Source organism: Muntiacus reevesi, chromosome 4, assembly GCF_963930625.1.
Source record: "Muntiacus reevesi chromosome 4, mMunRee1.1, whole genome shotgun sequence".
Classification (NCBI taxonomy): domain Eukaryota; kingdom Metazoa; phylum Chordata; class Mammalia; order Artiodactyla; family Cervidae; genus Muntiacus; species Muntiacus reevesi.
The window spans coordinates 43,559,852-43,581,320 of record NC_089252.1 but is presented as its reverse complement, the minus strand read 5'-3'; the positions used below and the strand labels follow the sequence as shown (position 1 = coordinate 43,581,320).

Here is a 21,469-nt window from a genome sequence, read left to right as displayed (position 1 = left end):
ATGATTGTTATATATAGAACATGTTCTGGTTAACTCAGATAGTCAAAGTAATTGGAAGTTGGCTTTCTTTTTTATTTTTAAATGAAATGTTGTGTTTTAAGTGTAAGAATAGGTTCAGATTTTGGCATAAAAGTTCAATTTCCTCGGAATACATTGGCTAGTCCCTTTGCTTTCTGAGAAGCATATAAAAATAAACTTCTGAATGTGCTAGAGCACATGGTAAGTGTAAATATTTGTTGGATAGTTAATTTCTCCATTTTAGGATTCCAGTACGTAGGAGCTCAGCATGCAGTTGGTACTCAATAAATTCTTGTGAATTATGAGTCATCATTATTGTTTCAATAAATATATATTGAACAAAGTGTTGAAAATCAGAGGCAGGTCAGATCCAAAAAGGTTAAGATACAGTCCCTGGTCTTAACATACTTGTGGTCTGTTTGGGGGACACAACATGAAGATAAATAACCATATGTGGTGACCTGTGACCAGGACTGGGTGGTAGGTACGTACCGCAGAGTTCAGAGTAAAACATGTGTGGCGGAAGGCTTGATGCAGTCATTGACAGTTTTGTCTTGAGAAAGGATCATAGCTGAGTCATCAAAGGCCCTGAGCACCAGAGTTCAGAGGCAGTCTTTAATTAAGTGGAGAGCCATGATTGTTTGTGGTGTTCGGAGTAGTGTGTTTTAAGGGGACCAATCTTACAATGGTGTTTGGGTGAATTGATGGTGGGGCAGAGGCTGAAGGCTTGGAGACCGTTCAGGACCTGCTTCCCTGTTCTGTGCTTTGGAGAAGTGAGCCGAGCTATCGGGAGCTCACCACTGCTCAGAGGCCCTGGCACTGGTGATGATCGCAGTGTATGCACCCAGAGGTCCGTCCTATCCAGGGGTCTGTGAGGGGCAGGGCAGGCCTTTGCTACCCTCTCAAACAGTGTGCGTCTCACAGCTGTTCATTCTTCCCTCCCTGCTGCCTTCTCTGATATGTCCAATCCGTTCTTTGAATCAAATGACCAGCTTCTCTCTCCTTTCCCCTACCTCCTTCCCTGGAGCAACTCTAGGACCTAACTTCTGTAAGAACACAGGTAGAGAGATAAACAGAGAAGCACGGAGTTATCCTCCCAAGAGAAATAAAGCCCCAAAGCATGTGTTCCTCCCTGGGAGGGTTCAGAGGTTTAAAAAAAAAATTCTTTGATGATCTAACCACAGTATCTGTTCTGGTTTTGATTATTCCCGTGAAGGTAGATCTAGTGGAAATGAACTTGCAGGTTTGTTAGTAGCAACTGGAGACTTCATTTTGTTTAGCTGAGGGGAAGAATTTGAAATTGCAAGGGCAGTGGTGGAGTAGAAAAAGAGGAAGTGGTTTGGTGGGGTCAGAGATGGGCAGCAAGGGACAAAGGGAAGTTAAAAACTACCTGAAGGACAGGCTGGAGAGGAAGCCTGAGGTGGCCCATGGGTTCAGGGAAGTGTATTTGTTTGCTGTGCCCTTGATCACATGGCCCATCTGGGCCTACTTCCAGCTTCCAGTTAGCATGTAACACAGTGAAGCGAACTAAAATTTTCTCCCTCTATTCCACATTCCAGTCTCTACTTCCTTACTTTTCACTTATTTCTCAACTCTTTTAAGTTTTTAAAATCTTTCATCTTTTCATCTGACAGCTTGATTGAGATATAATTCACACACTGTACTTATTTAAAGAGTATAATTCAGTGGTTTGGGGGATGATCGTAAATTTGGATCACCATCACCACGGTCAGGAATGCCATTCTCTTTTCTGTAGAGGAAGCATTGTGTTACCATTCCACTAGCAGTATGTGAGGGTACTAATTTTTCTACATCATTCTCAACATTTATTATTATCTGACTTTAGTCATCTTAGTGGGTGTGATGTATTACCTCATTGTGATTTTGATTGCATTTCTCTAATGACGAATAGTGTTGCACATGTTTTTATGTGCTGTTTGTATTATCTTTGGAGAAGTGTCTGTTTAGCTCCTTTGCTTGTTTTTAAATTGGGTTGTTCATCTTTTTATTATTGAGTAACACATGTTTACTTTTAAAAAATTCTGGATATAAGCCCCTGATAAGATAATGGATTTGAAGACATTTCCTTACATTCTGTGGAGTTGTCTTTTCATTGTCTTCATATTTTCAAACTTTAAAAATTTTTATGACGTTCAGTTTATCTCCTTTTTTCTTTCGTTGTGTGCTTTTGGTGTCATGTCTAACAAGACTTTGCATAATCCAGGGTCATTAAGATTTACTCTTTTTTTTTTTTAAGTTTAAAAGTTTTAGCTCGTGTATTAGGTCTGTGATCCTTTTTGATAATTTTTGTATATGATATAAGGTAAGGGTCTAATTTTATTCTTTGGATATCTGGTTATTAGCACCATTTGTTGAAGGCTGTCCTTTTTTGGTGTCGTTGTTGAAATACCGTTGACTTTAAATGTATCAATAAGAGTTTATTTCTGGATTTTCAGCTCTAATTCATTGATCTATTTGTCTATCCATGTGTTAGAACCACACTGTCTTTATTACTGTAGTTTTATAGTAGATTTTGAAATTACAAAGTATGAAATTTCCAAGTTCATTCTTTTTCAAGATTGTTTTGTCCATTCTGGGTTCTTTGTATTTCCTTAAAAGGTTAAGGATCATCTTGTCATTTTCTGTGAAAATGGCAGCTGGGATTTTGATAGAGGTTGTGTTGAATTTGTATATCAGTTTTAGGAGTATCACCATATTAACAGCATTGTGATCTGATCCATGAATACAGAATGTTTTCCCTTATTAAGTCTTTAATTCCTTTCAGATTTTGTTCTGTAATTTTCAGAAGATAAATTTTACACTTCTTTTGTTAAACTTATTTCTAAGTATTTTGTTCTTTGTTCTCAATGTAATTGTTTTCTTAATTTCATTTCATTATTGTTCAACTCACTAAAGTATGGGCTCTGCCCTGACCAGTACACCAGTATTTCTCTACTGTGGTAACCATTGGCCTTCTCTCCTGGTCTTCTTTCTGACTCCTCATTCTGACTAACCTATTTTTTATAGCTAGTGTGCTAAATGTCATTGCAGCGTAATTGGATCCACTTTTTCTTTTCTTTCTTTTTTTTTTTTCACCTTTTCATTTTCTTATAAATACTCACATAATGCTTTTCTGCTATTCGTGATTTTAGGCATTTTGACAAAGTGCTTTGTATGCACTGTGTGGCTGTTTTTTGAATCTCATATCTGAGGTTCATAGTGTGGATAGAGCCATTGTGGAGGGACACAGTGCTTCTTGGATGACTACTGTTTGTAAACATTTAGTAGTTGATTGCCTGCAAGCTGAGCTCGAATTGTATTTCACAAACCTTGTCTTTTCTTCCTAATATTAGGTGCATGTGACTGTTTTACTTTTTTGGTTATTGTCAGCTTTTATTTTTTTTTGCTGGACATTTGCAGGATAGCATAATCCATAATCAGTGATTACTGTGTAACTATCATTTTGCCTTTCTTAAAATTTCATAGTGAAAGGAAAGTATTTGAGTGATTCAGTCCTTTTTAGTTTCTTTGAATGTAACAATTTTTTTTAAAACAAATAATAAATCTCTCCATATTTCTTCTTTTTTAATCCAGTCTTCTTTCCCATGTATCTAGTTTGTGTGTTAATACCAGAGATACTTCAGTTTGAAAGAACCATAATTTATTTTATCTTATTTTTTAAATGGTTAAGAGTTTTTGATTTAGGGTTTTTTTTTTTCAAGTTGATTTTGGATTTAATGAAAAGTTGCAAATATAATACAGAGTGTTCATACACCTTTCATCCAGAATCTTCTTTTATCTTATGTAACTGTAAATTCTATGCTCTAGGACATTTATTGCAGCCAAGGAATTAATGTTAGTGCAATGCTATTAACTAAAATATAGAACTGTTTTGGATTTCAACAGTTTTCTTGCTAATGTCCTTTTTCTGTTCCAGTATCCAGTCTAGGATCCTCTACTGCATTCAGTTATTATGTCGCCATAGTTTTCTCCAGTCTTTAGACAGTTCCTTAGTCTTGTCTTGTCTTTGATGAAAACACTTGTTATTTTGTAGACTTTCCCTTAACCTGGGTTTTTGTCTGACGTTTTCTCATGCATAGATTGAGGTTATATGTTATTAGAAAGGGTACAGAAGAGGTGATCAGTCTTCTCAGACCATAATATGGGAATGTATTACTGATTATAATAACCTTGATCACTTGGTTAAAGTGTGGTCTGCCTGGAGTCTCCACCGAAACTTACTGTTTTTCCCTTTGTAATGACTAAATATTTAGGGGATACTTCGAGACTATATTCTGTTTCTGCTTAAATGTTTATCTCATTCATTAGCAGATCTTGCCTCTTGCCTGTGGCAGTTATTACCATGGTGTTTTAATCGTGATTTTCTGTTTTTCTCATTCCATCTACATTTATTAATTGGAATTCTTCTGTGAGGAAGAATGCTACCACTTTTCCGTTAAGAAAAAAATATGTAACATAAGTATGTATAAGCTTATGAATATATATTTTATTCTGAGGGTTATAAGCCAGTATTATAGCTATTTATTTCATTGCTCAAGTTGCCCTGACATTTTCTGCCTAAATTTTGAATAAATATGTTTGTTAAGATGACAACCTACTGAAACCTAAGATACTTCGAGACTGTTGTCTTTTATTTAACTACTAGCAGAATGGAGAACAGCCTAATTAAGACTTTCCTCCAATCTTGATTCATAATTTGTTGCTTATTTCGTGTCTTCCTCTGTTGGGATTAGACTAGTGAATCTCACAAATTCAACATTCTCAAAATTGAATAATACAAAATACGAAGCACATTGCTTAGGAAGTGAGTTTAGATTTTTTAATACAATTAAAAAATTCCTCATGTTGAAAGCATGTTATTGTTATAATTTACTTCATGTTATTCATGTTCTTTTTAGGAAAAGAAGAAATATGAAACCCTTCAGAGGGAAGAGTCTGATGAAGTCTCCCTTCCAAAAACCTCCAGAGAGCTGGAAATCCTTACTCCAACTTGTGAATTCAAAGGAGATGCTCTGAAGGAGTTAACTGATTCCCAGCTCCAGAATGAATCTAGTGGGCAAAATGAGAGTGAAATGTTTGATATTCCACTCACCTCCTTAACTCTAAGCAATGAAGAGCCTCTGACATGTAATACAGAGAGTCTAAGGGAGGGACCGGAGATCAGAGCCTGTGCTGGGGACGATGCCGTCAAGCCGAAGGTTGATCCTGAAGGCAGTGTTCGAACTACAGTAGAAACCCCCAAGAACTTTACTGAAATGGAGAAAGATACATTGGTACAATGTAGAACTTCGGAAAGCATACAGCAATCTAATGTTTCTTATATTCAGCAGGAAGTGGAAAGTTTGCAGGTCAGAGAAATTCAGAATAGGAAAGAAGACAAAGCCTTGGGTCTTTCTTCAGAGGTGCTACAGAATGTTGGCTTGCAGAGTTCTTGTGAAGCCAAAGACATTTTTCAGCCACCTAGAGTGAAAAAACTGTATCCCCAGTTGCCAACTGAAATTGTGGGGGATGTACCAGCTTTGGTGACAGTGAAATCGTTGCTTCGTAATGAGCGACTCTACCCGGAACTCCCATCTCAACCAGAAGTAGTACCATTTACTAAAGAACAGCTAAAGATCTTTGAGCCTGGTTCATGGTTGGAAAATGTCGAGTCATATTTAGAAGAGTTTGACAGCATGGCTCATCAGGACAGGCATGAATTTTATGAGTTACTTTTGAACTACTCACGCTGTAGGAAACAGTTGCTGCTGGCTGAAGCTGAGCTTCTTGCTCTGACATCTGATTGCCAAAATGCTAAAAGTCGACTGTGGCACTTCAAGGAGGAACAGTTGTCTGTCCAGGTATGTTGACTGGTGTTCTGTAAAGTTTACAGGAGCCTGGGGTATTTGCAGTGGAACTCCATTTCCTGTGATGTGATCAAGGTCTGGAATCTGCTCCTTGTACTCACACCAATCTTGTACTCACTCTTGACAAATTTGGTGGTGAAGAGAAGCTGGAGGAGATATCAGGGAGAAACGTGTGATTTCCCCCATCCCTAATCTTCTTTCCTTAGGAGACCTGTGTATCTCTTTGTAGGTAGGAAGGAGCATGTGGAGAGGGAGACTTTGTATTGAAAATACTAAGAAAGGGGTTAAAATAAAGAACACAGCTGTAGGGTTAATGTTGGAAAGGAGAGAGGTTTCTTTCTTTTGAGCAGAATCACAAAGAATGATGAGGAAATGTTCAGAGATGTTTTGAGGTCTCTTGAAGTTGAGGGGATATCACCTTGACCTCACTGTTTATAAAGTAGAAGGTAAGATCATCGATCATGAAGGTCTTAGAGACAAGCACTTCTGATTTCTTGCAAATTTCCCCACCTACTTCATCTTAGGGTTTCTCTTCTCGTCTCTGAACTTGTGATGCCTTTGTGATTGGCATTACACTCCTTGGCACCTGGTTATGTATTAGTTTTATAGTTTTCTGTGTGGTAGTATTGTTCCCTCACTGTGATTTGTAAGTTCTTTGAAGATGTACTGAAGCCTGTGTATCATATACCAATTGCCTGGTTACATCAAGAGCGAAGGTAACTGGGTTTGTAACTTACATCTTATCCTTTTGTCCACTGCTAGGGTATCTGTGCAGATCAAGTGAAAGTTTCAGGCCATCATCGCTACCAGAGAGTGGAGATGAATGAAAATGCACTGGCCGAGCTAAAAAAACTGTTCGATGCCAAATCTGAGCACCTCCACCAGACCCTGGCTCTGCATTCTTACACTTCTGTGCTCTCACGCTTGCAAGTGGAGTCTTACATCTACGCATTACTCAATAGCTCGGCTGTTCTGAGATCTTTAGCAATTCATCAGGAAGGCCAAGGTGTGTAAGTAATGAAAGCCTCACTCTTTCTCGTGGTCTAAAATGAAAAAAGAATTCAGGGATACAGTCTGGTCGAATTGATTGTGTGCTGATTTGATGTTTATAAGGGACCACCATTTTTGCTTGTTGTCTTACTTGGCGTCTCCCAGTACAGGTTAGGATTGACACCTACCTTAATAACATTTCTTAAAAGCAGTGCTAGGTCTCCCTTCCCCGTGAACTGTCTTTCTCTGCTTCTCTAGGAAGCCAGAAGTTTGCTTTTTCTCTTTAATGACTCTTACTGTCCTAATTTATGTGCTTATTACCAATTCAAGTCCAAATACAGTTCTGATTCTAAAAACCTAGAACCCCTTTTCATTCTCTGTCTATTGCACTTTATTTTTGCTTGTCCATTTTGTTGGATTGTTTAATTTTCATCAGAACGTTTATAATGTTTTGTATTTTTAATCTTATTTTGGGTTTTAAGAGATTAGCCTTTATGATATAATGCATAAAAGTGTTAATTATGCAATTTTTATTTCTTGGAGAGATATTTGAATCCTTTAGATGACAAATCCTTCCCCTTGTGGTTTTCGTAACTAATCAAAGAGCTGGGGATGGCAGAGATCTGCTGATGTTTAAATAAAAAATAAATTTTGATGAAGTTAATTTTTTCTTGCTCTGAAGTACTTCACAAAGTTAAATACTTTTTCGGTTTCTATAGTGGAAATTTGTATTTTGATGTAGCTTTCCTCCTTGGATTTTCATCTGAATTAAATATTTTGAATAGTTTATTCTCACTGTTGTTGTTTTTTAAGAAGAGACACTAAAAATTCTCCCTGATACCATTTATAAGGGATTCATTTAATCCTGTTTTTAACTTACAGCTTCTAAACAGGTAGAGAGCATTCCCTCTGACCTGTGTCAGCTGAAGGAGTGCATTAGTGTCTTGTTCACGTTCACCAGGAGAGTTAATGAAGATACTCAGTTCCATGATGATGTTCTTCTCTGGCTGCAGAAATTGGTAAGGAAATAGGCATGGTAGTCTTTCTGTTATTTCCCTGATAATTTAAGAATTATCTTTTATGTCCTCATAGTTTTTTCTTCAACAGCTTATTCAGCTAATTCGTTTAATGTGTTAGTGACTTTTTTTTTCAATCATGACACACAGAAATAAATTATCCTTGTCTAGTGTCTTATTAATCACATAGTGCTTTTCTCTCTGATAAACTTTATGTTCAGTGATCTCTGGTCTTCAGTTTTGGAGGAAATGGAAATGTGGGAAGTATGCTAAATTTAAGACTAGATGTGTATTCAGAATATAGGTATGTTGTTCATATTACTTTTGTTTAATCATATGTTAATGCTATACTTAAAATTTTTTTTTTAAGGGAAAAGAATCAGGTTTGGGGAAATTTAAGAAAGCTATTAGGTGTGTTATGGGATGAGGAGTTGTTTCTCGATTATGTTTCTCAATGGGGCTCCCTTGGGTGCTTCTTTTAGGTTCATACTAGAGTTCTTAGATATGGGCTTAGATTCTAAGCATGCTTCCTTGGATTTGAGAAACTTACAAACTGGAACTAGATTAAACTACTTGACTTATATCTATTCATATATGGCCAGGAACATTAGTGTTTTGTAATTTGCCAGATACTAAAAATTGGGTTTGCAGAGAAACTGCTTATGATATGTTTATCATAGTGCTCATAGATACTTAGTCCTCTGTGTACCTCTGTGTAGAAACTCAACCAATCAATGGTATATCTTATGTCTGGTTACTCTTTTGAAAGATCACATGTATTTAAGTACCAGATAAGTGATTGCACTAGGCCCCTAGAAACAGTTGTCTTCATAAACAGTAAAGCTGTGTGTCCTTTGTTGTTCAGGTATCAGTGTTACAAAGAGTGGGCTGTCCTGGAGATCACCTCTTCCTTCTAAACCATATTCTTCGATGCCCAGCTGGTGTTAGTAAATGGGCTGTTCCTTTCATCCAGGTATGATGAATGACTTTATAATTTTGAGGAGAATGGGGGAGATTTTGTTAAACATTGTTCCTGAAGAAGTTGCTTTCAGACATAAGCCTACTTAAAATATATTGATATTTAAAATAAAATTTTTAGGATATATCCAGCCTATAGTCAAGGAGTTATTATGCTACAACTTCTTGGGCCACTGAAAATTGATGAAGTTAAGGTAAAGATGCAGAAGTTCAGTTGTAGTGTGGCTTGGTAGTTTCAGTAGTATTTAATCCTGTAAAAGTTCTGTGCAGGAATGCTTGCTAGGACTTTTTTCTATAATGTTCAACATGACTTCCTAAATTAATCCATCCTGCACTGCAGTTGGTGCAGGTAAGAAAAGAAACCACCAGCATCTCAGAGTTCCTTAACACTAGCAGCGGTTTCACGTCTGCGTCGTGATTTAGGCATTGATCGTATGGTTTATGGTTTCTTCTCTCTGCCGCTTGCCTTTGGGTTGTGTTGTTACTCATTGCAGCCCCTTCAGATGGGTGGGTAGGAGCCAAATGTGTGGCAGGTTCCTTCTCATGGTATCTTTTCTCTAGTATTTCTGATGGTAAGAAATTTGGATTGTTTAAGGTAGAAGGAAGTTTTTTTTTTTTTTTTTAAATCTCATCTTTGGATTAAAATAGCAGTATAATCCTCCTCCCCCTATTATATCAGGTAATTGATGTAAGTGACTGAGCTGCCTCTGTTCTGTGAGTACAGAGAGCCCAGTCAGTACTGCCAGGTAGCCCCTGAGATGTTCTCACGCTTGTGGATGAGGAGCCAGTTCACCTCTGTTTTCTTAACAGCTCCCTTGTCAGAATGCTGGTGGACTGAGACTGTGGCTACTTGGGTGGTTGGTTTTCTTCAGTATGCCTTTTCTTTCTGGTTTCAGATCAAAGTGTTGAATAACCCGTCAGGAGTCTTTCATTTTATGCAGTCCCTTGCCCTGCTAATGTCTCCTGTCAAGTAAGTGTGGAAGAGCTTCGTAAAGTAGAAATTAAAATGTTCTGTCAAACAGTTGGCTTCCTAAACTGCCCAGATCCACGCAATTGCTAAGGGAAGAGTCAGCATTCCAGAATTTAACAGTTCAGCTTCTCTTGGGGTTTAATACCCTTTGTCCTAAAGTGACCCTCTTAACTGCTTTTTTTTTTTTTTTAAAAACTGATTAACTTTTTTGGGTGCCCGCTTTTAATGGATCTGCCATTCCGGCCATATATGTCATTGTGGTGCTGTAGGGAGAAGAAAAGTTTCTTTCCTTCGAAGGAGAGATTTAATGGCAGAGGTAAAAAAGCACAGTCAAAGAGATTCAAGTGCTAAATTGTATGGAGCTATGATCAATGCCAGAGAAGGCAATGGCACCCCACTCCAGTACTCTTGCCTGGAAAATCCCATGGATGGAGGAGCCTGGTAGACTGCAGTCCATGGGATCGCTAAGAGTTGGACACGACTGAGCGACTTCACTTCACTTCTCATTTTCATGCACTGGAGAAGGAAATGGCCACCCACTCCAGTGTTCTTGCCTGGAGAATCCCAGGGACGGGGAAGCCTGGTGGGCTTCTGTCTATGGGGTCTTACAGAGTTGGACATGACTGAAGCGACTTAGCAGCAGCAGCAGCATGATCAATGCTTCCCAGGTGACACCAGTGGTAAAGAACTCACCTGCCAATGCAGGAGATGCAAGAGACACAAGTTTGATCCCTGGCTTGGGAAGATCCCCTGGAGAAGGAGATGGCAACCCATCCCGGTATTCTTGCCTGGAGGATCCTATAGACAGAGGAGCCCGGTGGGCTACAGTCCATGGGGTCGCAAAGAGTCGGACATGACTCAGCTGCACACACACACAGTTGATGCAGTAGAAATGAGTAAAGAGTAGAGTGAAGTAGTCACTCTAGTAGGTGAATGAGCAGGCTTTGAAGAATGGAACTGATTTCAGCAGGAGAGGAGTAGGGAGGCCACTGTAGGGGGAGAAGTGAGCAGCGGCCCAGAGTACAGGGAGGCATGGCTGTGCAGGGGCACGTCGGAGGTCAGCTGGGCTGGAGTGAAGGGGTGTGTGGGAGATGCTAATAAAGATGGACAACTAGGGAGAGTCAGATTACAGAAGACCTAGAAATTAAGAGAGTTTTGAGATAGTTTGGCTTTTGTAGCAATTGAGGGTTTTTGAATATGGGTAAAAGCTGTATTTAAGGAAGATTAGGGTGGACTGGAGGTAGAAGATATGCTTCTGCTGCACTGAGTCAGGGTTGCAGAGGTCTGGCTCTTCTGGCTCTGGAGTCCAGTCCGGCATCTCGAGGGCACATCCTTACGTGGGGAGAAGGCAGGCTATGTCCAGGGGACCTGGAACTGCGTTACTCCCATGGGCTCTTGGTCCAGGAAAGCCTGTCTTCCCCTGGACCTGAATTGAGGTGATGGCAGTGGGAAGGAGAAGGTGGGAAACTGGAAGGTCATCTTCCCAGGAAAGGATTAAGAAGCTGATGAAATAAAGAAAATGTGGGAAAGGCGTGGCTCAGACCTCTTTCTATAGACTGTGCTTCTGACTGACTGAGAGTGTGTTGGCAGCCCTCAGAGACTGAAAAGAAAAAGGAGAGCTGTCAGGGAAGGAGGAAGATTTGTGGTCTTTGGGGATTACGGGAGGACACATCTGAGTGACAGCTACCAGTGGACACGTGGAGCTCTACGGCTGGAGCCCCTCGGGTTGGAAGCTGGAAGTCACGGAGGAGAGCTCTTGGTGGAAGGACGGAATGGATGAATTTTCAGGGTCAGGCCAGGGAGGGAGGAACAGAGAGCTGAGAACCACGTTTCAGAGAAGACACTTGTCTGGTTACACCGACTTGTTAGGTCCAGCCAGCACCACGTGAAAGCCTGGCCGGCAGGAGTTCCCTAGATTCCTGTCTCTCGCCGCCTGGATACAGGGACTGTTCCTACATGTGTGTTTAGATGTGCTTTTCCCCCAGCCAGCTTCTGCATTACCTGCAGATTACCCTTTATTCAGTGAAGCATGTTTCCAGAACACTTTGTGGGCCAGTTAGAACTCAGGTGCCACGCAGTCCTGGGCGTGCAGAGGCCCCACTGGAGGCGGGCGCTGTGCTGGCATAGCCACTTCTCTTTACTTACCCGGGAGGACCGTGGCCTCTACATCACTGATAGTGAGGCTTTGGTCTCCTTGAGTTTTAGCCAGTTATTATTTCTTGTTTTCTGACTCAAACCACTTGGAGATTGGGTTGATGTCGACTCTTCTTCAGGGTGAGTAGACAATCCAGAATGCACGCGGTGGGCTCTCTGTATTTATGTTTATGTGATTGGAGCGGTTTCCTTTGTCCTTTAGAAACCGAGCCGAGTTCCTGTGCCACATGAAGCCCAGTGAGTGGAATCCATCCTCGGGGCCTGCGTCTGGGACGTGGACTCTAGTAGATGAGGGAGGAGAAGAGGTAACTGTCATATCTGCAGCGTTTTGATGAATTATTTCTGAGCCCACTCATGTGCCAAGTGTCATTGTAAGCGCCTCTCACGTATTAGCCCATTTAATTCTCCCAACAGCCCCACGAGGCAAGTACTGTTTTCATCCCATATTAGAGATGAGGAGACAGGTGCAGAATGGGGGTGAGGGAATTTGTCCCAAATCACAAGTCTCGAGTCTTTGTACTGAGCCAGTGTCTGGTGCCTCCCTTTTCCAGACCGTCCCTGTATAGCTGGGAGAGTTTGGACCTGGAAGTGTTTACATACTACATACACTTTCTATTAGGATTTTCTTTTATGTAGCATCCATTTTCTGGGCTTGGGATCTCACCTACAGATACTCTGAGCGTTTCTAATAAAGAGCTGGATCTTACCAAGGTGGGCTTCCCTTGTGGCTCGGCTGGTAAAGAATCTGCCTGCCATGTGGGAAACCTGGGTTTGATCCCTGGGTTGGGAAGATCCCCTGGAGAAGGGAATGGCTACCCCCTCCAGTATTCTGGCCTAGAGAATTCCATGGACTTTATAGTCCATAGGGTCCCAAAGAGTCGGACACCACTGAGAAACTTTTACTTCTTAGGAAGGTTCTGCCTTAACACTTACAAACTTTCTTATCTAGATCTTCTCGTTTGAAAGGTAGAAGATAATTTCCTATTTTTAGTGAGAATTTATTATCAAAATACAGTTTATCAAGGTAACATTTATTGATTTTTCTTTCTACTATTATACATGGCTAGTGTATTGGTAGGCATTTTTTTTTCCCTTCCAGCTAGTTATCTGCCTGCCCTAGTGTGTTTTTATGGGCCAAATCCAGATTTGACGTGCTTGTCCAGGATTGGCCGGGAACTAAACTAAATTTACTGAAACCTCTTCTCTTTAAAAGGAGTTGAGAGTTTTCAGTGGACACTCCTTAGAATGACATGTGGCAGCTGTGGGATCATGTCTCTGTATTTACCCAGCTGTTCATTCAGAAGCAGGAACCTTCTGGCTCAATGTGCTTTTCCTGGGACTTGTGGGAGTTGGGAGATGGTGGTAAATGATGTGGAGTTGCAGAGACTGAACAGTCCTTCTGGAAAGAGCTTCTTGGGTACAAATTGGTCTTCTAAAGATGGTAATGGAGCAGGTCCCCCCCGCCCTCCCCAATCCCAACCCCAAGACTGGTCTCTCTTGAGAGAGGTGTCTTTTTTTCTTATAGGTTTCCTGCATTTAATCCCAAAGATGGGTAATGGTTAAGGACTCTGGAATGGTGCCTTAGCTCTCACTGGATGTTGAGTGGATTCAAGAGCCTGGGGTGGGGAACGCTGGCAGTGCTGTTGACTCAGAAAAGGCCGAGGGTAGAAGGCACCATGCCTCGCCCACATCAGTGATTTCTTGATACTGGCTGTTTATCAGGACCACCTGGGCAACCTTGCCCCAGTCTACACCCAGCTATCCAAATGTTTAAAGCCTCCATGGTGATACTGATGTACAGCCAGAGTGGAGAACTACTGCTCTGGGTGGAATTTCTGAGGTTCTTATTCGCTGTTTAGGATGTGTAAGAGGGTAGAAATGAGTGGCTTCAGGAAATTATGAATAAATTGCATTAGTCCCATGTTGAAATTGAGTTGATAATTCATCAGGATTTCTGGATCTTTCTACAGTATTCCTTTTTTTTTTTAAAATAAAAAAAAAACTAAAAATTATTTACTTATTTCTGGCTGTGCTGGGTCTTTGTTGCTGCACACAGGCTTTCTCAGTTACAGCAAGCGGCGGCTGCTCTTCATTGCAGTAGCTTCTCTTGTTGCAGAGCACAGGCTCGAGGGCGCTCGGGCTTCAGTAGTTGTAGCGCACAGGCTCAGTAGTTGGGGCGAGCAGGCTTTAGAGCTTGGGCTCACTACTGGGGAGCATAGGCTTAGTTGCCCTGTGGCACATGGAATCTCCCCAGACCAGATATTGAACCCGTGTCCTCTGCATTGGCAGGCAGATTCTTAACCACTGGACCATCAGGGAAGCCCCAGTATTCCCTTTTGAATGTAGCATATCTTAGGTCACAAATCAGTTTGGTTTCTAGGGAGACTTTAGTTCTGTGTATCAAACAAAAAGGGCTTCCCTGGTGGTTCAGTAAAGAATTCACCTACAATGCAGGAGATGTGGGTTCGATCCCTGGGTTGGGAAGATCCCCTGGAAAAGGAAATGGCAACCCATTCCATTATTCTTGCCTGGAAAGTCCCGTGGACACAAGAAACTGCTGAGCTACAGTCCTTGGGGTCTCTAAAAGAGTCATACTTGACTTAGCAATTAAACAACAATAGTTGAATAAAACCCCCCAACTGTTTCCTGTATGTGAGCTCTGTGTATGACCACTGTTATTCTTATCCTGTTTTCAATGGTACTGATTGATGACAGAACTTCAGATGTCCATAGCAAATGCTAATTGCTTCTTGACAAGTCAGTTGACTATTGCAGTAAACTTGTATTTGGGGGAAAGAAGAGGCTTTATAGATAAAATAACTTGGACTCGAGTGCATGGTTCTTTAATTGATATTGTCAAAGCACTGAGATTTACAGTAAGATCCCAATTCTAGATGAATTCATCACCTTTGGGATAGAAATCTAATGAGAGCAGTTTCAGCCACTGAAGAATGGATATGACTTGGTACACATAAAATTGTACTTGCAGTGTTAGGGGATTTATAGGTCATCTAATAGAACTGATAGTATATAATCTCTGTCCTGGAGGAGAAGTCCATGAGGACTCATGAGAATACTGCTCGTGTACCACTGAGACCTGTGATAATGCAGCTCCTGTAACTCTGGACCATGGTGTCATCTTGTCAAATCAACTGATAAGACTGCATCTTTTTCCTTAGGATGAAGACCCTGAGACCAGTTGGATTCTCCTTAATGAAGATGACTTGGTTATTCTTCTGTCACAGTTCCCATTTCATGAACTGTTTCAACATCTTCTTGGGTTTAAAGCAAAAGGTAGACTAATCTCTTCTGTCATATGTAAAATATGGTAGGGGCAAGCTCAAACACAGGTAGTTAGCATCAGGTCTTATATCTTGGGTGGGCTCCTAATTTTATGTTCCCCTGTGCCTGGCTGTACTATGCAGAGATGCTTGTGTCTCTGTGGTGAGGCTTCTTTCCCCTCTTATGTGATTGTATTTTCCCCCGTGGTGTTTAAATACAAAAGGTCGACTAGCTTGCACATCTCCCAGCTCTAGTAAATGGTTTTGGTTTTGTACTTCATCTCAAGTTCCCCATTTCACATTGGTATAGGAGCCAGAGCACAGGATTCTCTATCTTGGCTTTGTTTCTTCCTTAATATGTTGACATCCATATCTTTCAGTGTTTTTCCACTGTAATTACAATTTTTTTCCTTTTCCTTGATGAACTTTTAGGTGATTATTTACCCGAAACAACAAGACCTCAAGATATGATGAAAATTTTTGCCTTTGCTAACTCCTTAGTGGAACTTCTGGCAGTGGGGCTAGAAACCTTCAATAGAGCACGCTATAGGCAGTTTGTCAAGCGAATTGGTTATATGATCAGGTAATACTGCTCTTGGTATATCTATTAACCCTGGTTAGTCACAGACAATGTATAATTGTGATGGTGGGCATTTTATTGGTACAGTTCATGTCTTATTTCTCATAAAAGTAAGAATTTTTTTCTTCACCATCTACTAGATGGGAATTTTAAATAAATACTTCTAGCCAGAATATTTGGTTAATTATCTCAAATTTAACTGGTTTGTTAGATAATTGTTCTTGCAGTCAGGATCTTGTAAGCAGTTGGGTTGACCTTGGTCAGAGCGAAGACGTTGAAGAAAACACAGAATCTTTCTCCTCCTTTACTGTCTTCTCTTCTGCTTCCTAACTTTTGCCTAATTGTCATATAGCTGTGGAAAATTGGCAGTAGCTCTTTTGAACTATTATTTCCCTGTTTTCTCTCTTATTTACTCTTATTCTGATTTCTATAAAATACCAGAAAATTGCAAAGACTTCATCAGTGGCTCCTGTATTTGAATTGGGAATGCATTATCATTCACTTGTGTGAAAGATAGGTTTTTGTTTTTATTATCAAATAGGAGTAAATTCATTGAATTAACTTACATCCAAGAGGATTATGTATCATCAGTCTATTTTTATGGTGCATATAAATACATAGCTATTTCATCCAGCCTCCCTTACCTTGAAAGAAAACTTACAAAAAACTACAAAATTTCCCCTCCTTCCATACTTTTGTTTGTAAAGCATAATTGATTTTAATTATTTCAGATATATATCCATCATATTCATAAAGCCAGGTAATGATATAGGATGCCTGGAATTCTTGAACTCTCAGCAGTCAGGCTTTTCCTCCCAGCACCACCCAAATAGCTCTGAAGAACGAAAGTTGCTAATGAACTTTGTGCTACTGACTAATCCAGTCGCCACCTCTCAGTCTTCATCTTGCTTTACCTCTCACACGGTTTATACAGCAGCCTTCATCACGGATGTTCATGTTTCCTTAAAGCATTTTCTTTGCTTGACTTCCAGGATACCATGTTCTCCTGTTTCTTTCACCGGCTGTTCATTTTCTGCCTCCTTGGTTGTTTCATTCTTACCTCCTCGACATCTTAATGTTGGAATGCCTCAGGGCTTCATCCCTGGACCCCTTTATCCAAACTTACTTCTTGGGATTTCATCCATTCCCATGTCTTTGAGTATCGTCTAAATACGGTTAACGTTCTGTGTTCTATTTCCATTTCGTACCTTTCTTTTAGCTTGTATTGAATAGACCCAGCTGCCAACTCGGCAGCACTTGGATGACTTATGATCATTATAATTGAATATTCCCCAAATGGGCTCACTTTCCCCACCTTTCAAACTGCTGCTCTCAGTCTTCTCAGTTCCAGTAAGTGCCAGTTTTTCTGGCCAAAGCGCTAGTGTCATCGTTGACTTTTCTTTTTCACAGCACATCCAATCTAATGATCAGTTCTGTCATCTTTTCTGCCGTCTTTCAGCAAACCTAAGATACATTTTGTGTACCACTAAGAAAGAAGAAAATGCCACCAGATTATGATGTTCTCAATCTTGATGCACCTTCTAGTTGTAGAGATTAAAATGTGAAGGGTGTGCCTCCTTTGAATTAGTGAAACATGCTGCTCTTCGAATCCAGCCTCTTCTCACCATGTTCACTGCTGCCACCACAGTTCATTTTTAGTTATGTCTCACTGATTATCACAGTAGCCCCCTGACTTGTCTTCCTGCTCTTGCCCTCCCTCCCCCACACCGCCAGCTTATTCTTACAACAGCTGCCAGTGTTCCTCGTAAATCATGAGTCAGCTCATCACTCCTCTGCCCAGACCCAGCTGCTCCCAGTCTCATTCAGAGTAAAAGCCAGTATGCACAGTGGCCTACAGGACTCTTCACGACTGGTTTCTTGTCTCTTTAATTTCCTCTCCAGCCATTCTCTCTCTCATTTACTTTACTTTAGCACATTGGCTGCCTTGCTGTTCCTCCAACACAATGAACACACCTCAGAGCCTTCACTCTGGTTGCTTCTTCAGCCTGGGTGCTCTTCCCTTAGATAGCCTGAAACTGCATCCAGCCTTTGCTCATGGATCCCTCTTCCGTGAGGCCCCTCCTCACCAACACACCCGTAAACCTTTATTCTTCTCTGCTACTGATTTTTCTCAGTGTCACTTATAATTGTGTGACAGACTGTGCATTTTGTTTATTTTCTGTGTGCCCTCCTCTCAATGTCAGCTCCATGAGGGGAACGTTTTTTCCCTCCATTGTTGCATCCCTTTTAGCACCTAGAAGATAGTACGCAACAAAGACATGTTGACTAAAGTAATGTTTCAAATGTAGTGTAAAGATGCCGGTGTTGAGTGCGTTCACACACAGTGCCGCGTTGTCTGTCTTCATGCTCAGGATGACCCTCAGTTATGTGAGTGACCACTGGGCCCAGTATGTGAGCCGCAACCAAGGCTCAGGATTGTCCCTGCAGCCCTACTCCATGGAGAAACTACAGGTGGAGTTTGATGAGCTCTTTTTGAGAGCTGTCCTACATGTCCTGAAAGCCAAAAGGTAAGAAGTGTGACTGGGAAGATTGGAGTGAAAGTCATTGACTGAAATAGGGCTCTTATAATAACATCAGCGTTATTTCATCTGTTTTTTATCTTGGGTTAATGTTTGGGATTTCGTTTCCTTGTCTGTAGTATTGCCTGAAATGATCCTGACTTTCAGGTTTCCTTCAGTCTTAAAAATAACCTGATTCTGCTATCTCTGTTTTGCCATCCTGAACTTTTGGGATAACTTTGAGCAGGGGATGAATTGTATTTCACACCCAACTCCAGTGTCCCCATTGGGGCAGAGTAGGCACTCAGTACGTTGTTCAGGTTGCCTGCCTTTGTGGATTTAAAGTCTAGGGCTGTCTTGGGCCTGGGGTCCTCCTCCACCACCTTGACTGTCTTCTCATCTCGCCATTGTTGGCGCTGCTTACAGCCTAGGGTACATTTTTGGCAGAGGTGGGGCACGACCACTCATCCTGCACTGTCTTCCCTGAGTGTCTGCCCAAGTGTGGGAATGGGTTCAGCTTCAGCACTCTGCCCCCCTCCCCCACCCCCAGCTCCCCTCATGAACTGCTGGCTCCCCTTCTGAGCTGTTGTTCTGAGCTGTTGGCACTCTTGCCTGGCCTCAGAGTCTCAGCCCCTTATTTTTGTGTGTTGTGTGGTGGGTTTGAGTCCTGGTCTGCCAAGACTGTTACTTAGGCAAATCACTTAACATCTGTGGTCTCAATTGGTGCATTTATAAAGTGGAGATGACGATGATGATACAGCTTGTTCCATTGGATATGGATATGGATATGTTCCATTGGATAACATGGATATGTTATGAGGATGAAATGCAGTAATATGTGGAAAGTAATATTTTTAAACCATAGAAGACTTTTCAGATGTAAGTGGTGGCTGTTTTTGTGTGGCTTCAAATGAAGAACAGAATAACCGCTCACTTAGAGAAAGAAAGATTAGTATTCTTTGACTAAGTCTTAAAACTACTGTGAGGCACTTAGAAGGCGTGGTTCTAAGATAAAGAGAACTTGGGCTGAGAAATTCAGTTGGATTATTCTTGTCCATACCTGGTGGTCTCCTGAGGTGTGCCAGGTCTCTGCTAGCGGTTCAGTGCAGGAGCACCTGCTCACTGAAGCCGGCCTCCTGCTGCTTGGGAAAAGTCTTCAAGTCTGATCTCCTGTCACCCGATCTTGTGTTTGTTTAGCTGAGAGGCAAGGCTTTTCTAGAAGAAAGACTGTAGATCCTTACTAGGTTTTATGCACTGAGCTGTGAAACCTCCTGTAACATTGCATGTGTAATTCACACAGGTAATTGCTTTACATTTGAAAATGCTGAGAGCTGTTGTTCTTGAGAATAATTTATTTCAGAACACATCATATGAGAATCAGGTATTTAAAGCTATGAAATTTAAATTTATTTGACACTCCTGTGGAAATTTCTGATGGTAGCTATTCCCTCAATCTAAAAAAAAAACACACACAAACCCAAACTGGAAGATAGACTACAAAAACCTAAACCAGAGTTCCTGCATGTCTGCCCTATAGGAATTTTGTAGCTGGAAATATTTACTGTCTAATGACATTACTTTTAAGGCCTCATTGTTGGGTGATCCTTTATATAAGAACGTTCAGTCCCATGTAAGGTGTTGGATAATTATTTAATAAGACAGAAGCCTGACGCACTTGAAGTTAGAGAAGTCTAGCTGTTGCTTTTCAGAGTCAAGGTCAGTGTGGCTTGGACTACTAGTGGCCTGGTGGGCCACAGACATGGGTTAAGTGTGCACTATTTAATTTCTGTTTTTCTTAATAAACATTATTTATAATTGATTAAATTATAGTTTTGCCCCAAACCAACAGTTATGAGTGCCTCCCCATTTTTCTTTTTTAGATTTTTTGAGATAAAATTCATGTAACAGAATATTAATAAGCATTTATTGAGTATTGTTTTTGAGATACTAGTTTAAGTAGACTTGTCTTACGTCTACTTTAGACTTGTCTAAAGTCTACTTAAGTAGACTTTCTGCTGTCAAATTGCTGTATGCTGGTATGTGTTCCTAAATTGGACATTTATATTTCTCACTGTGTAGTTTAAGTAACAATTGAGTCTTGAATTATCTGGGGTGACTAAAAAAAAAAAAGTCCAAATTTTTGGGCCCCAGCTGTGACCTGCAAACACAGAATCTCTTAGGTGGGTCTTGGGAGTCTGCATGTTCCATGAAGTCTCAGGTGATTTTTCTGCCCACACTGATAATGGGTGTGATAATGCCATAGTCAGGTATGGTTAGAATCTCACAGTAGTGCTGAGGAGAAGACCTCAGGGACGGCTTCACAAATGGAGGGATGGCACTCTAGTTGGGGAGTTCTCTCTGGGCTTGTCCAGAAATTAGCTGATGTTGAGTTGCTAAGTTGGGTCCGACTCTCTTGTGACCCCATGGACCGTAGCTTGCCAGGCCCCTCTGTCCATGGGATTTTCCAGGCAAGAATAATGGAGTGGGTTGCTGTTTCCTTCTCCAGGGGATCTTCCTGGTCCAGGGATTGAACCTGGGTGTCCTGTGCATCTTCTGCATTGCAGGTGGATTCTTTACTGCGGAGCCACCAGGAAAACCCCTGTCCAGAAGTGGTCTGATGAGAGCAGAGAGGGCTTGGCTGGGAATGTGGGTCTGAGCTGCTTTTGGAAGGCTTTGAATTTGGAGCTGAGGAGTTTGAACTTCATTCTGTTTTGAGTAAGGAGTTAGGGAGAGCTTCTGTTCCTCCCCATGCCCCCGCCAACTGCACATGTCTGGGTGTGCGCACATGTACCTATGTGCATGCTCAGACACACACATCCAATCTCAGCAGTCTCTGTTGCCCAGATCTTAAAAGGACCTTTGGTTTAAAACCCAGCTTTGCCTCTAATTAGCCTTGTGTTCTAGTAGCCTGATGTGTAAATTGGGATAATATCAGTAATAATGCTTGCCTTGGTTTTCATGAGAAGGACTGTGCTGATAAATAGATGACGTGGTGATTAGAACTGTGCTTGGCACAAGAGTAGGTGCTTTGTGTGTATTTGCTGTTAAACATTCTCAAGACTGAAGCATGCTAGAAAAATTGCTGCAGTGTGATTC

The 21,469-nt window shown here is 41.1% G+C and overlaps 1 protein-coding gene across 2 annotated transcripts in view; it reads left to right on the top strand.

Moving 5' to 3' along the window:
• The window catches only part of EPG5 (ectopic P-granules 5 autophagy tethering factor), a 122,854-nt gene that overhangs the window by 6,824 nt on the left and 94,561 nt on the right, over positions 1–21,469 (top strand). For both annotated transcript variants that reach the window (XM_065932637.1, XM_065932635.1), the window contains exons 2-10: positions 4,938–5,879; positions 6,648–6,891; positions 7,758–7,894; positions 8,757–8,864; positions 9,766–9,839; positions 12,196–12,298; positions 15,173–15,287; positions 15,707–15,857; positions 18,227–18,382. In XM_065932637.1, the coding sequence (XP_065788709.1) occupies positions 4,938–5,879; positions 6,648–6,891; positions 7,758–7,894; positions 8,757–8,864; positions 9,766–9,839; positions 12,196–12,298; positions 15,173–15,287; positions 15,707–15,857; positions 18,227–18,382 (2,030 nt within the window). The remainder of the gene's footprint in view (positions 1–4,937; positions 5,880–6,647; positions 6,892–7,757; positions 7,895–8,756; positions 8,865–9,765; positions 9,840–12,195; positions 12,299–15,172; positions 15,288–15,706; positions 15,858–18,226; positions 18,383–21,469) is intronic.